This window comes from Haemaphysalis longicornis, unplaced genomic scaffold (assembly GCF_048455015.1).
Source record: "Haemaphysalis longicornis isolate Haplotype H1 unplaced genomic scaffold, Haemaphysalis longicornis Haplotype H1 scaffold_1, whole genome shotgun sequence".
In the NCBI taxonomy this organism is placed as follows: Eukaryota; Metazoa; Arthropoda; class Arachnida; order Ixodida; family Ixodidae; genus Haemaphysalis; species Haemaphysalis longicornis.
In genome coordinates, this window is record NW_027526203.1 from 148,073,628 (window position 1) to 148,086,760 (window position 13,133).

A 13,133-nucleotide genomic window follows, 5' to 3' on the forward strand; every position below is an offset into this window, starting at 1 on the left:
ATATTACTTCTTTGTAACGCACTAATTTCTAAGAAAATTTATTTTTTTGTTTAAATTGAGGAGGCCCACTGTGTCATTGGTGTCGCTAGTGTCGCGGGATCGCGGGATGTTGAAACGAAAATGGCTGATCGCAGGAGCACCGGGGGTATAAAAGGAACCATCCCTCGGCGACCTTCTTCCGTCATCCTGCTGATTCTAGGGGAGTTTTGTTGTGTATTTGTCGGGCACAAGAGCCAGCCATGAGCCACGTGTTGGTGAAGTGGTTGAAGACGGGTCGGGCACGCATTTTCGATGTAGTTTCGGTGCGAGATGTTGTAGACACGAAGGTGGGGGCCGCCATTCTGCAAAACCCGAAGGACGCTGGCGTCCTGGGCGCCGAGGTGTCGATTGGCTGGAGCGGCGAGAAACACCCGGCGCAAATCATCGCAGTGGGTGCGTTCGCTTTCATTATATCGAAAAAGCTGTTCGTTTACGGAAATCTGCCTTTGCGCATATGTCAGTTGTTTTGTTGAAAAAGCAGTTTTGTTTTGCGCTGAGGGAAATGTGCCTTTGCGCGTTCCTTTCATTGTTTTCCCAACAGGTACTCTCCAGCAAATGGAGAAGCGCTGCAGGGTCGAGATAAAGCAAGGTTCTAGCGCTGCCACTGCTGGTCGCAGTGACGAGGTGAGTGTATGTACACATTTTTGAGGAAAATAGCACGTGCTTCTAAAGATTCCGCCCAATAGTCGCATGGAATTTCGTCTTAGGCTGGTTGGTACTGGCGGAACGTTCGTGATATGACTGTCCTCGCGGGGCTTCGACGCAAAGTAACTACTGTTCTCTTTTTTTGTCTAAGCAACATGCAGTATAAATATTCTAAAAAACCCGGAATTAATGCGAGAGCCATTACATAGAAGTGGGTGCCGACGTCTCGAAAACGCCCTGCGTCCCCATCAGTTCGTCTGTGTGAGCCGCACGCAATGGTTGGATAATAGGCTGTTAGATTATTCAGCAATAAATGCACGTGCGAGTGGCCAACAAAGGTCTCGTGATTCGAGCCTGTTATGTATTTTTTTTTACTCTATCGCATCTGACAAACAGATAAATTTCGAAGTAACAATTTTCCTCTCTTGCTCGTAGGAATTTTGGGGTTCGTTAAGCATGACAGATGTCTGTGTATTACGGAAAATCATTTTTCTGTATTACCTTATTCCTAATTTTAGCGTAGCGTTCATAACCACCACGACAGTTAGGACTATGCTGTTGTGGGACAGATATTCCTGCATTTACATCGGGTTAATGGAACAGTGCTTTGGTATGCCTGCAACCAAAGGAGATTTGCAAGACTGCAGCTTCAACTGTTGATAAACATCTTTTTTCAGGTGCAAGCATTTGCTATTCCACTTTGAGTGGAGCTGGCACTAACAAGACTGCAATACCCATTATTAATGCAAAACGGGGCGATACATTGCCTCCAGCCGTTTCTTTTGCTTGCACTGTCTCCTGGCTAGCTGAATGTTCTTGATTACGTGTGATTGGTATTTATCCCTCTGAACGCTGGTCATTACCAGCCGTGCCAGTGTAGTGCAGAGGTTTAAACTTCCATGCAGATGGGAGTTTAAAGTGTCTAGATTTCCATCTAGACAGCAGAAACTGTTCATATCTGCTGGGTGAACACCATCTAGCAATGGTATTTGGTGTTATGTGTCTACTTGCTAACGTTACTGTCCTAGGTTCTATAGTCTCCTCTGTACTTTTTTCCTCTGGCTCACACTTCGAGACTCTCTGCACAACTTGCAGTTAGAATAGGCCGTTTTGACGCCTACCCAACCGGCTGAGCTGCTTAGTGAAGCCATGGCAGACATAGCCGTCACTGGAATCATGTCCAGTCATCTGTAATATTAATAGTAGTTAACACCTAATAGCAACTTTGGTTAGCCAGTGAGCATTAGTGGTTTGGCTGAATAGTTGAAAATCAAGACAGTCTGATTTCACCAAGAGTTGTGAAGCATACTGTCTGGATGGGTGAAAACCACCCATCTAGCCATGGCCTTTGTTGTGTGTGAGGTCACATTGTTCATTTTGGACTTTTTTTGTGTTGAATTTGGTTAGCTTATTTAGATCTTGGCTTAATTCACATGGATAAAGCATGTAGAAAAAATACAGCAGTGCACAACACAGTAAAACACTGACTGCTAGCAATGTATCCTAGTGAACTGAAGTCCTGGGACACTATCAACATCCTGCAAAGTATTTTTACTCAGCAACACTGTTATTGAGGGAAACTGTGTTGTAGCGTCGCTCACTGTGTCTACGGAAGCCTATATTATGGCTTCCGCAGAAAAAAACAAACAAATCTATAAATGTTTTCTCGGGCCTTAATGATGAACATTCAGTTACGAACTACCTGGTGACACTGGTGCCATGTCACAAAATGGCCTTTTATATCTGGCTGAGTCCATATGTTATGGGACGAATGGGGGGGCGGAAGTGGCATCAAGCAGTGGGTTGTGGAATGTAGTTTTTTTCTGAGCGTAGGCTGTATTTTAACAGAAGTATTAGTTCGTGGGGAAAGCTGCCAGGTGCTATGGTGAACATGATACATTTAACCTGGTATTCTGAATAGAACCTACACTCTCGAGCCTCCAGTGGAGGAGATCCTTGAAATCGATTTCCCCATGCATAGGCATTGCGGAACCCTCACCTCAGCCGAGTGGAGGGGGCATATGGAGTGGAGGAGGGACTCTGAATATGGCCCTTAGCTTCAATTGAAAATAGTGCTATTTTTTTTCATTCAGTAAGACAATGAGTGGATTATGCTGGAGAAAGTGGTGCAGCAAATATGATTTTGTGACAGTACCACCTTTACTGTATGCTTCTCATCTGACATGAAACATTTGATTAGCTCAGTCAAGCTTAAGTTAGCGTTTCTGAGTGTGAATTTTGTCACCTGAAGCAAGAGCGGAACCCTTCGTGGAGTTGCTTGGGCAGTAATGCCTGATAGATGTAATTGGTAATAGCTGAATGGAACATTCCTGTGAAACTGCATCAGGATGGCCCAGAGTTAGTGTAACATGGGCGCTTCCCTGGGTGCATCATGTTATTGGAAAAGAAAAGCTTACTTTGAAATTACTGCCTTTCAAAATTGTCCTCGCGAATGGCGCCATCATGCAAACCAAACCGAGATGTAGAGGGGTAGGAAACAGCCACCTATTCAAGTGAAATGTTTATGGTGTCTTGAGGGTTCATTTAAAGGGACACTGAAGTGAATTTGTCAAGCTCCTGTATTTGCTTGCACTGCGTAGACTCGCTCAAATTAACACACTTTTCATCGTTTATCCGGTTGACAAGTCGGTAATTATTTTTTAAAGCTCCAAAGAAGAAAAACTACCATGCGTGGTCTGCGGTTGCCGCACCAACTAAAGGCTGTGACGTCGGGAGGAGGTGCGCCATGATTGGACGATGTCCAAGGTTAACATTCAAGCAAGTTTTGGTTTCGGTTTTGTAGAACATGCTTGACATTCAACGTCATTGGATGGGCATTCTCGATATCTCAGTAATGGTCGTACCGCGCTTCTGCCATGTTGACAACTGTAAAATGCCTAAGATAAGCCTCCCAGGATGGCTTGGAATCGTAGGAATCACTAGCGGAGGCCTACGCAGTGTATGAATGCCCTTCGCGTCCCCGCAGACGCTCAAATGCCATGCGCTTTTCCTCCATCTTTGGAGCTTGCCTCACTCATGCCTGTATCGTAAAAAGCATGTTTGCACCAGGCCAAGGGTTTGCTATTCTGGCCTGTGCCCACTGCCCGCAAGCAGTCTCTGCTTATGGCAACAGCCCGCCAACAAGAACTCGCTAGCGCGTCAGTGTCAGTCTGCGCGCGTTCTGCGAACTTTCTCGTAGATCAGTGAATGTTACTTCCCAAAAATGGTGAACTCAGTGTAGAAAACATCGGCCGGAAATTAAAAAATCAACTTACAAAAAATGTACCCTGGGGGATTCGAACTTGCGACTTGCAAAATGACATACCTAGCGCTCCAGACCACTCAGCGACGGGCCAGCGCTGCCGCTGTTGGAAATATAAGCTATATAATGTATAACTAGTGTACACTTGTATTTAGTTTTAGCATTTCAAGCAGCTTAGGTGTTTATTTGTTCTATAGTGCTCGTGCTGTAAGCATCCCCCAAATTTCCAAATTATATGACGCCTAGCAATTGTTTCTTATACAGAAAAGCGTTCGCAGATGTGTGGTCGTGCTGCTGACCGCTGTGTTTGTTCACCCAGCGCAAAAAAGTGCTTCCTGCTCCTTAGTTTTACGCTGTACGGTAAAAGTTTCAGTTTATTTTATTTCCTTAGTACCTATATTGACTTTGCTGAATCGTCTCCCGCCTTCAAGTGTCCTTAGGTTTTCCTACTAGCATACCAGTCAGCGAAGCGTCGCATGTGCACTTGCGTAGCGTTTGTGTGGAGCGACCTGGACTTGGAACTTGATACAGTGTACAAACTAAAGAATCGCACATTCTTCCATTCACAAACGTGTCGTGGCTTAGTTTCAACTGAGTGAATGAATTTCGACAACCCGTCGGCGGCCAGCGGACTAAACGTTGGGCCGACTGACCCTGTCGGAAGGTCGGCGAGCCGTGCAGTAGCCCAGTGAAGCCAAGTCATTTCCTCCTGATGTCACATGAAAACACCCCAGAAAATGGGCGAGGATGCAGAGAGGAGGGCAGCATTTTTGAATTAAATTTTCTACACAATAAATTCGCGTAACCCACTCAGAATGGTCGAAACATGGCCTATGGACTTCGGACTACAATTTGTGCTAGTAATCCCGCAATGTTTACAAGTGACTTCAGTGTCCCTTTAAAGGATAGTTTGAAATGTCGAAGAGGCTAGCACTTGAATATTGCACTTGTTTATATTTCCCTTGGACGCACCATTTATGGGTACTTATCTTGCTGTGTACACAGTTGGGCTTGGTGCATTGAATTATCGAAATATTCTGCAGTGTATTTGCAACTGAGTTGCTACTGTAGCAGGATGTGTGTATATTGTGAAAAAATGATAAATACCGGCATCATTTTCCTGTCTCAGTCTTGTGACAAGTGCGAGGATGCATTGGAGGTCATCGCAAGCCTGAAACTGAAGGTTGCTGACCTGGAGGGAGAAAATGAGAAACTTCAAGCTACGGTAGAGTACATGACATCATACAGAGACGGAATTGATGGTAAGTTAAATTACAGTGCTGCTCTTATGCTGAAGCGAAATACCTGTTACAGTTGAACCTTATTATAATGAACACCGATATAGGGAATTGTCGGCTGTAGTGATAACTAAATATGAAGTTTGGTTGGTCGCACTTGATTTCTGTGGCACCTATTCTTTTTAGGACGAAACCGAACCGCGAGAGCCGCGCGCAGTAACGGCTATAACAAAGAAGTTATTTGTTTGCGCAAGGCTCAAAACTTGAAAGCTAGCATTAAAAAGAGATGAAAAATTGAGATAACACAGGCATTTTTATTGTTTGAAAAAGTTTCAGAATTTTGTCCTCCGACGCAGTGCATTTGACTGGTTGCACAACCCAAAATACAAGTAAAAACTCCAGGCCTGTAATGTCCAACGGACTTTCTTCTGTTGTAATTTTTTCTTCTCATGTTCCGCTTCATTTAGTTTGAAATGCCACAAGAAGACATAAGGATTACCTCGTTTTTAGTGGGTATGAAGGCCAGAATGTGTTTTTATAGTATTTTTGCGAGAGCCAGACTGCCGATTTGTTGAGAGCCGATTTTTATCTATACTGTTATATAGAATATCAGATAGAGTGAACTAATTTGCGTCCACGATACCACTTTGTTATAACGAGGTTCAACTGCACAGCTTTCAAAGACCCAAAGTTTAGGGCCCTCGGTAGTAAAAGGTTGCACCAGTCAGAGGTGGCCTGTCCCACCAATGCTCAAGAACTGGTCGGTTTATGTGCAAGGATTTGTATCTTTTTTTAGCATCAACGATTTGCCAAAAAGTGTAAGCTTGCTACCATGCCAAGATGAGGATTATCTGAAGTTGACACCAGTTTTTGGTATTCTGACTCTATATTTTCATTTTTTTATACACTGCAGGACTGCCATTCTCTGCATTGTGCAAACTGTTAAGTAAATGCTCCAGCAAGCTGTATTTTCTGTCTTAGGCGACCTTAATGCACTATTGTCAAACATAGTTGCTTAGTGCACAAGACAACAGGGTGGACGAAGCACGCAAGATAACTATCAGGCATCAGCTAATTCATTGTTTACTGCACATGAAATAGTGCAATGAAAGTAGGAGTAATTGGGTGGTAATAGTTCGATTGATTGTAGGGTTTAACGCGCCGACGCAACGCAGGCGATGAGGCGCGCCGTAGTGGAGGGCTCCGGATTAATTCTGACCACCTGGGTGTCTTTAACGTGCGCCGAAATCTCGTACACACGGGCGTTTGTGCTTTTCGCCTCCTTCAGAAAAAATGTGGCCGCCGCGACCTTGTGCTCCGCAGCGGAACGCTTTAGCCACTGAGCCACCACGGCGGGTGGTGGTGCTTAGCGTCACTAAATAAAGGCTTTTAGAGTATCGGAACTCTTTTCTGTCATTGTTGTGTGCCGCCAGGATTTTCATTGGTCGGTCGGCACGACATGACATTTGTTTAAATATGGGCGCAGCCATTTTGTTTCTGGGCGCCTCTCTCTCTGCTGCGCCGACGCCAGAGCGGCTAGTCACACCCTGCCCATCACAACCAGCGGCGGTTTCATTTGGAGAGATGGCAACAGTGCAAGCCAGAAACAAAATGGCTCACATATGCTTCCTAATGCACGAAGTGGCGGTACTCTTAAGCGTAACTTATTTAGTGACGCTAGTGGTGGTATTTCATCTGCAGGCAAGAATTAGTTGTTGCCGAGCTCTTGACCTGCAGGCGCCTCCAGGTCCATTCTGTTGTGTGTGCAGTAATTATGTTTAACAATTGCTGTAACTAACTAGCCCATATTGGTGCTCTGATAAATACGCTAAACTACCTTTTGTTGTAATAAAAGCAGAAATGGCGCAGAACGCTTTTTGACTTTCTTTAGAATTGCTGCTGTTCTTTTTGAAGTTGGCAAAAGTGAAGTTGGCAAACAGCATTACATTGAGCATAGTCTTTCAAAAATGGTATATAATACCGAAATTATGTCTGTCAACTTCCATTAAGACAAACTTTGTTATAACGAATTTCATGGTTAAAGTGAGCAGCCCTTCTGATTGCTTGTGGCATGCACAGTACAAAACATCAGCTTAAGACGAACTTCTGATAATATGAACAAATTTTCATGGTCTCGTCGAATTTGCTGTATGAACACAAGTGCACAATTGTTTCATTTCTTTCTGTGGAGATCCATTTAATGCATGACTCAATTACTATAATGTAGGGTGATAACATTTGAAATAAACTTGGATGGCACAACCATTTGAGCTCAAGGACACGAGTTCGATTCCTGCTGTAGTGGCTGCTTTTCTGATGGAGGCAAAAAGTGAAAATGCTTGTGTGTCTATACTTAGACTTTGGTAAAGATCCCCTAGAGAATTGGTTCTCAGCCATGACTGCCCCAGGGACCCCTTTTGGGCTTGCGAAAATGATGGGGGACCCCAAGACGGAACATAAGTTGATCGCTGGTATAATAACTATTTGCATTTGCTGCTTGCGTCACCTGCACATTTATCCACCCGCCTTGTCTGCGTGGCATTAATGATGATGGGCATCATAGTGTTAAACAATTTGCAGTTGAATCTAAAAGCCTTTTTAAACACCTGTTTTCAACACCTGCGTCTGTTTTTTCTTCTCATAGCTGGCGTGTTGTGCACAAAGCAGATGTTAAAATATGTGCTACGTGAAGCAACTAAATGTGCATGTAATGTGGCGAAACCTTTTTTCATTGCAAGCAAGTGCTGGCAAAATCGAGAAAAGAATGGGGGGGGTGGCGGAGAAGTTATGAAGGAGGCTTTGCAGACCCCCCCCCCCATTTGAGAACCACTGCCCTAGAGGTCAAAATTGTTCTGGAGCCCTCTACTGCAGCATTCCTCATAGGCCAAATGTAGCTTCAGCACATTAAACACCACAATCAATCGGTCAAAACTATTTAATCCTGAAGAACCACTATGTCCCATTAGTGCAGTCTGGTTCCTATTTTTGTTTTTGCTTTTATTTTTTAATCACTGTACATGTTTTTATAAGAACCAATTTTATAGCTTGAAAGGTAATTTATTGATCTTGTTTTCTAGACCTTGCAAGTGCCGTAAGAGACCTGCGAGTGGTGTGTGCTGAAATTGAGGCAAGGTCCGTTTCCTCCACTACCAACAGCCAGGCAAAGGTATGTACTTCAAACCAACGTACTCACGTTACCGAGTTTTAAAAATCCCCATGTGATGAGGATTAGTCCTGAGCACATGTTGCCTTTTCAGAAAAATATAGTGCCCCTTTTTGCCAAAATGTAACTACCGCTCTTTAAACCCTCTGAATTTTAAGCAATGCTATAAAGAAAGGTGCCAGAAAGCTGCCTTGACGACTAAAATTCATCAAGGTAAACACTTCACATAGGTCCATCTGTCTTGGAAGGTGTGGCCAAGAAAATAAAACCACAGCCAAAACTTTTTTTTAAAGCTATTTAATGTTCTTAGACTAGCACTCATGTTATATAATAGGGGATGCGTGCAGATTTCTACAGGTCATTTAGTGTATCTGGGTATGACCAATATAGATTACATATGGTTCAGACTATGGCTTGCATAACTATGGTGTTTTTACCTTAACTTTAGGCACATTACATAAATTTTCCTCATGATAGCCATCTGATTGCCAATGAACTAACATGCAAAGCAAAACACCTCTGGTAGTATAGCTTGCTGGGCCAGTTGGTACATTCTGATCTGAAAAAAAAGCCTCGGCATAAATCTACCAGAGATGCAAGTTGTGTTCTCCTTCTTTGCCTCGTGTCTTCGTTAAATTATCGCTGTTTATTTTTCTCAAAACACCTGTTTTGCTGTAAATTTTGAGAGCCAATGCTTGTTTCCAAACTTGCATGTCATGATGCTCCACATGCTACTGAGCTGGATGAATGGGGTGTAGTTGTGTTGTCAGTTTTAGAGCTACAGAAACAAAAAGTTATGGCTGCAAACAGAATTTGTTGTGCGAGTGGGTTTGATGAGTGGGAAGTGTTTCAATACTTGCAGTTGGGGTTATCTCTGCCTAATGAAGGGGAAATAAGGAATAAGCATTAAGCTTAATTTTAATCATTTTTTTCTTCTCAGGGAGCATGTGTTTAATATTCCAAATCAAATTTCCAACATCTATAGGAGGCATTTATGCATCTTGAATCCCAGGTGGTGGTCCCATGTGCTCCTTATCAGCATACTCGTGTACCATACAAGGGTTACGGGCATTGTGAAAAACAGGTGCCAGTTATACGCTTTTCATGGGAAATTCCACTTGGCAGTCTAGAGGTGTATTTTTTGGCGGCAGGTTATTTGCTGTACTGGTCTTTCCAAAGCAGCTCATCCCACTGCAGGTGGTCCATGTTTGGCTGTAATCAGTCGCCTGCTGCTGGTTCATTTGGATTTACTTGCTCTGTACTGAATTCTGTTAGTTCTGATGGAATTTAGCTGCCCCTCCAGATTGAAGAGTGAAATTCACTATTTGATTGCTTTTGGTTTGCTGCATAGCATCAAGTTCTATCACTTCTGTTGCAAGCATATGCAAGCAAGGCCATGTACAATACAGGGGAACAGGTTGACTTTCTTTTTTGCATTAAGGTTAGTGGAGTTAGCGAATTTTAAAACTATGTCATGAAAGAAAGTGAAGAAAAACCCTCATCCAGAGTGGGGACTGAACCCCTGCATTGTGATGACATGTCGGATGCCTTACAGATTTGCCTCTAGGCGGCTATGTTCTTGGCCAGTTTCTGGAGTTGAATACATATCACCAGCAGAAATGAGGCATGGACGAGGAAAGATGCACACAGGACATTCACGACATGTAACGCATGGTGGTAGCATTAACAAGACGAGGCTAATAGATGGCACGCTCGCACATATGCCTGCCTTCCTCTGAAAAGCCTTACAGATCTATGTTAGCTTGGTCGTGCATGCCTTCTCAAAGATCAGTGGCATCAAATGCTGCGGCGTGTACACATTGCTTGCCAAGTGGACTCCCACTGCAAAGTGACGCCACTGCTGCTGGAAGCTCCCTTAGTCATTTATGCGCTGTCCCTCTGACCTCGTAGCATTTGCCACAAAGTAATGCTCTTAACGATGACTCGTTTGCTCGGGATGAACCTGGTGGCATGTTTTTTTGAGCAACCTCGCCCGTTCTTCTCACTGACAGCTAGGCACTCCTGCGTCAGCTGGTGTACTTGCAGTACCGCTACCAGTCTTAACTGCCTTGATAAGGCTTTCAGCGACAGACGCCACCAGTTCCTGAGGGAACCCAAAAGATGACAGGCGGGCCACTTTTATGCTTTCGGGGGCCCTGAGAGACACGACTTGACGAGGAAGCCACACAGACAGTTATCACTATACTGTGCTTGACCAGCTTTCAGCACACCAAATTGTAATTTTAAATTCTATGTTCATACCTAGGTTGAAACGCTTAGCAACTGTGCTCATGGCTTTCACCGCAGGTGCACACCTCAAATCTATGATTCCATTCAATTGTACCTCATGAGTGAACTTTAGCCCTTTAAATAACTTCTGGATGTGGTACAAATAGTTTGAGATGATTTTGTCTGTGTGGCTTTCTGGAGGTTAAGAGGAGCAAGCTGATGTCGAGTGGAACACCATTTCCCACATCAAATGTGCAGACGGACCCCTGAAGTTTGGCCGTATCTCAGCAGTAATGCTTGGAATCCTGTCAATACCACACAGCAACATTGAATGCGAAAGGCAGTTCGGCGTAGTAAAGAAAAATCGCCCCCAGGTCCGGGCATCCATGTCTGACACAACCCTTGGCGACGTTGTTTTGGCGAAGTGTCACATGGGTGAACATTGTATATAGCCTGTTGGTAGTTTGAAGAAACAGTTCATTTCCTGCTATGTTGTAAGTAAACAAAAAAATGTGTGTAAAATTACCCATTCTGTTGTTGCTACTACCCACCCCTCCCCCCGGTCAGATCTCCCTAACGCCATCCTGGCAAACCTGGCAGGTATGCATAAGTGTAATCCTCACGAAGTATTATCAAATTTTTAAATAGGTTTCATATCAGGAATATGTAATTTGAAGCCAAATATTATTTGTGACATAACTAAATTTATTTTATTTGCAGGAACCTGAAGGCGACACTGACATTAAGGGCTTTTTTGTCCGGAGCTCCCTCTTAAAGATGCTGGAGATCAGCCATTCGAAGAGCCCGACAATGTACGCGCGAAAACTTCTTCGGCAACTCTTCGAGCCAGGAGAGCTGGCCGGCACCTCTATAACGGGCAAAATGTCCAATGCCCACAGAGAAAAGGCGGCCAAACCGCAGCTGGACCCAATCAGGGTCAACGCCGTCGTCAGTGAGTATATACTGTTTTCACATTGGGTTAGTAAAGAAGTGCATCTACTTGGTGTACTTAAGTCAGGAGCTACAATTGGTTTCCATCTTTACTGTAATTATCAAGGCCTTGAGAAGCTTGTATAATGTCTTTCCATTAAAACTTTTGGAATTGGTGCAGTAGGACCCCAATCATTCGACCTGCTTTTTACGGCTGACCAGCGCACTGCTGCCCCACTGGTCATGAAAGCTTTTAAAGTTTGCATGGGAACACATGTGCTGATGGATACAACAGCTTGCATGAAACTGGAAATTCTCAGTGAAGTAGGAAAAACCAGTACTGGTTTCCTCCCTCCACTTAATACTGCACTCTTTATGGCCTCATCCAGTCATTAATTTTTGCGTCTTTGGTTTGCGTTCGTTTTCTTTGGTGTATCTCGGGCAAACAAACGATGCATTAAAACTAGTGTCAGAGAGGTGCGACAAAAACAAACATTAAAACAAAAACTTGGTTGAGCTACTCCAAGCAGAAAAAAACTAGATACAGCAATAGGCAGGCACTCCCCACAAATGGCAAGCGAGCGGTGTGAATGGGGGACAACTTACTTGAAATGAGCAAAACCCCTCCGTCTTCGGGAGAGGAGCAAGAGGAAAGGGAAAGAGCATGATTAGTAGTAGGGCATAAAGAAGAGGATTGTTCTGGGGGTGGAGACTCATCTTTCAAGGAAGCAGAAATGCTGCCAATTTTTTTGTCTATTGTTCTCTGCTGCCACGTGGCCATGCTACGTTTTTCATGCTGTGCCAACTGTCGTGATTTTTAAGCCAGCTGGACACAAGCAGATTGCTCTGAATGATCATGATGAGATGTTGCATTTGAGTTGATCTGGTCTCAAGGCAAATTTTTCATGACAACAGATCAGAGGAGGCACCTCATGGAGCACTAATTTAAAAAGGCTGGCATGAAACAGTTCTGCGTAGGCTTGGCCTGTTGTAATTTGTACCGGTCAGTTGCTTCTTGCACCTCCTTTACCACGATGAGCCATTTGAAGCAATTAAATAAAATGTGTAAATGTTCGAATGATTGGTTTCAAATGTGATTCACCTCTCATTATCAGGGATTTCCAGGTATATTGCACAGATGTTCCTGCATTTCTTAGACCCCAAAACAAGTTACGGGATCTTAACTCGAAGAAATATTTTTTAGTTTTAACTTAGCTCTGCCCATGATGGACAAGCAAATATTAGTGATTGGTCTTCTTTTATTTTTCAGAGTACACATGCAAGAAGTTTGGCTTGCTGAAAGAGGGACCAGTGCGGGCGTCCCTGTCATCCATGTTGAACAAGGAGAAGCCGGCTCCTCCCATGGACAAGTGAAGTGTCCCTTGAACAAGGAGAGGGCGGCTCCTCCCATGGACAAGTAAAGTGAAAAAAGAAAAACCTCGCTAAATTCAGCATCAATAAACAGTAGCTCTTGCTTTTGTTCAAGATCTGTCTTGCTCGGAATGGTCAACTGTACTCCTTTTCTGAAGGAACAGTAGGCTACTCCTTAGTTATACCCTGTAGTGCAATGCAGCAGAGTTCTCAATGGTGAAATATGCATTAGGTGCACTTTTTAAGGAATACCATG

At 43.8% G+C, this 13,133-nt stretch overlaps 1 protein-coding gene across 1 annotated transcript; it reads left to right on the forward strand.

The window, feature by feature from the left end:
- Positions 1–239: 239 nt before the first annotated feature.
- On the forward strand, positions 240–12,880 carry LOC144155050 (uncharacterized). The gene is made up of 4 exons (XM_077686268.1): positions 240–432; positions 581–663; positions 11,297–11,528; positions 12,777–12,880. The coding sequence occupies exons 1-4, from the start codon at positions 240–242 to the stop codon at positions 12,878–12,880; spliced, it is 612 nt and encodes a 203-aa protein (XP_077542394.1).
- The last annotated feature ends 253 nt before the right edge of the window (positions 12,881–13,133 follow it).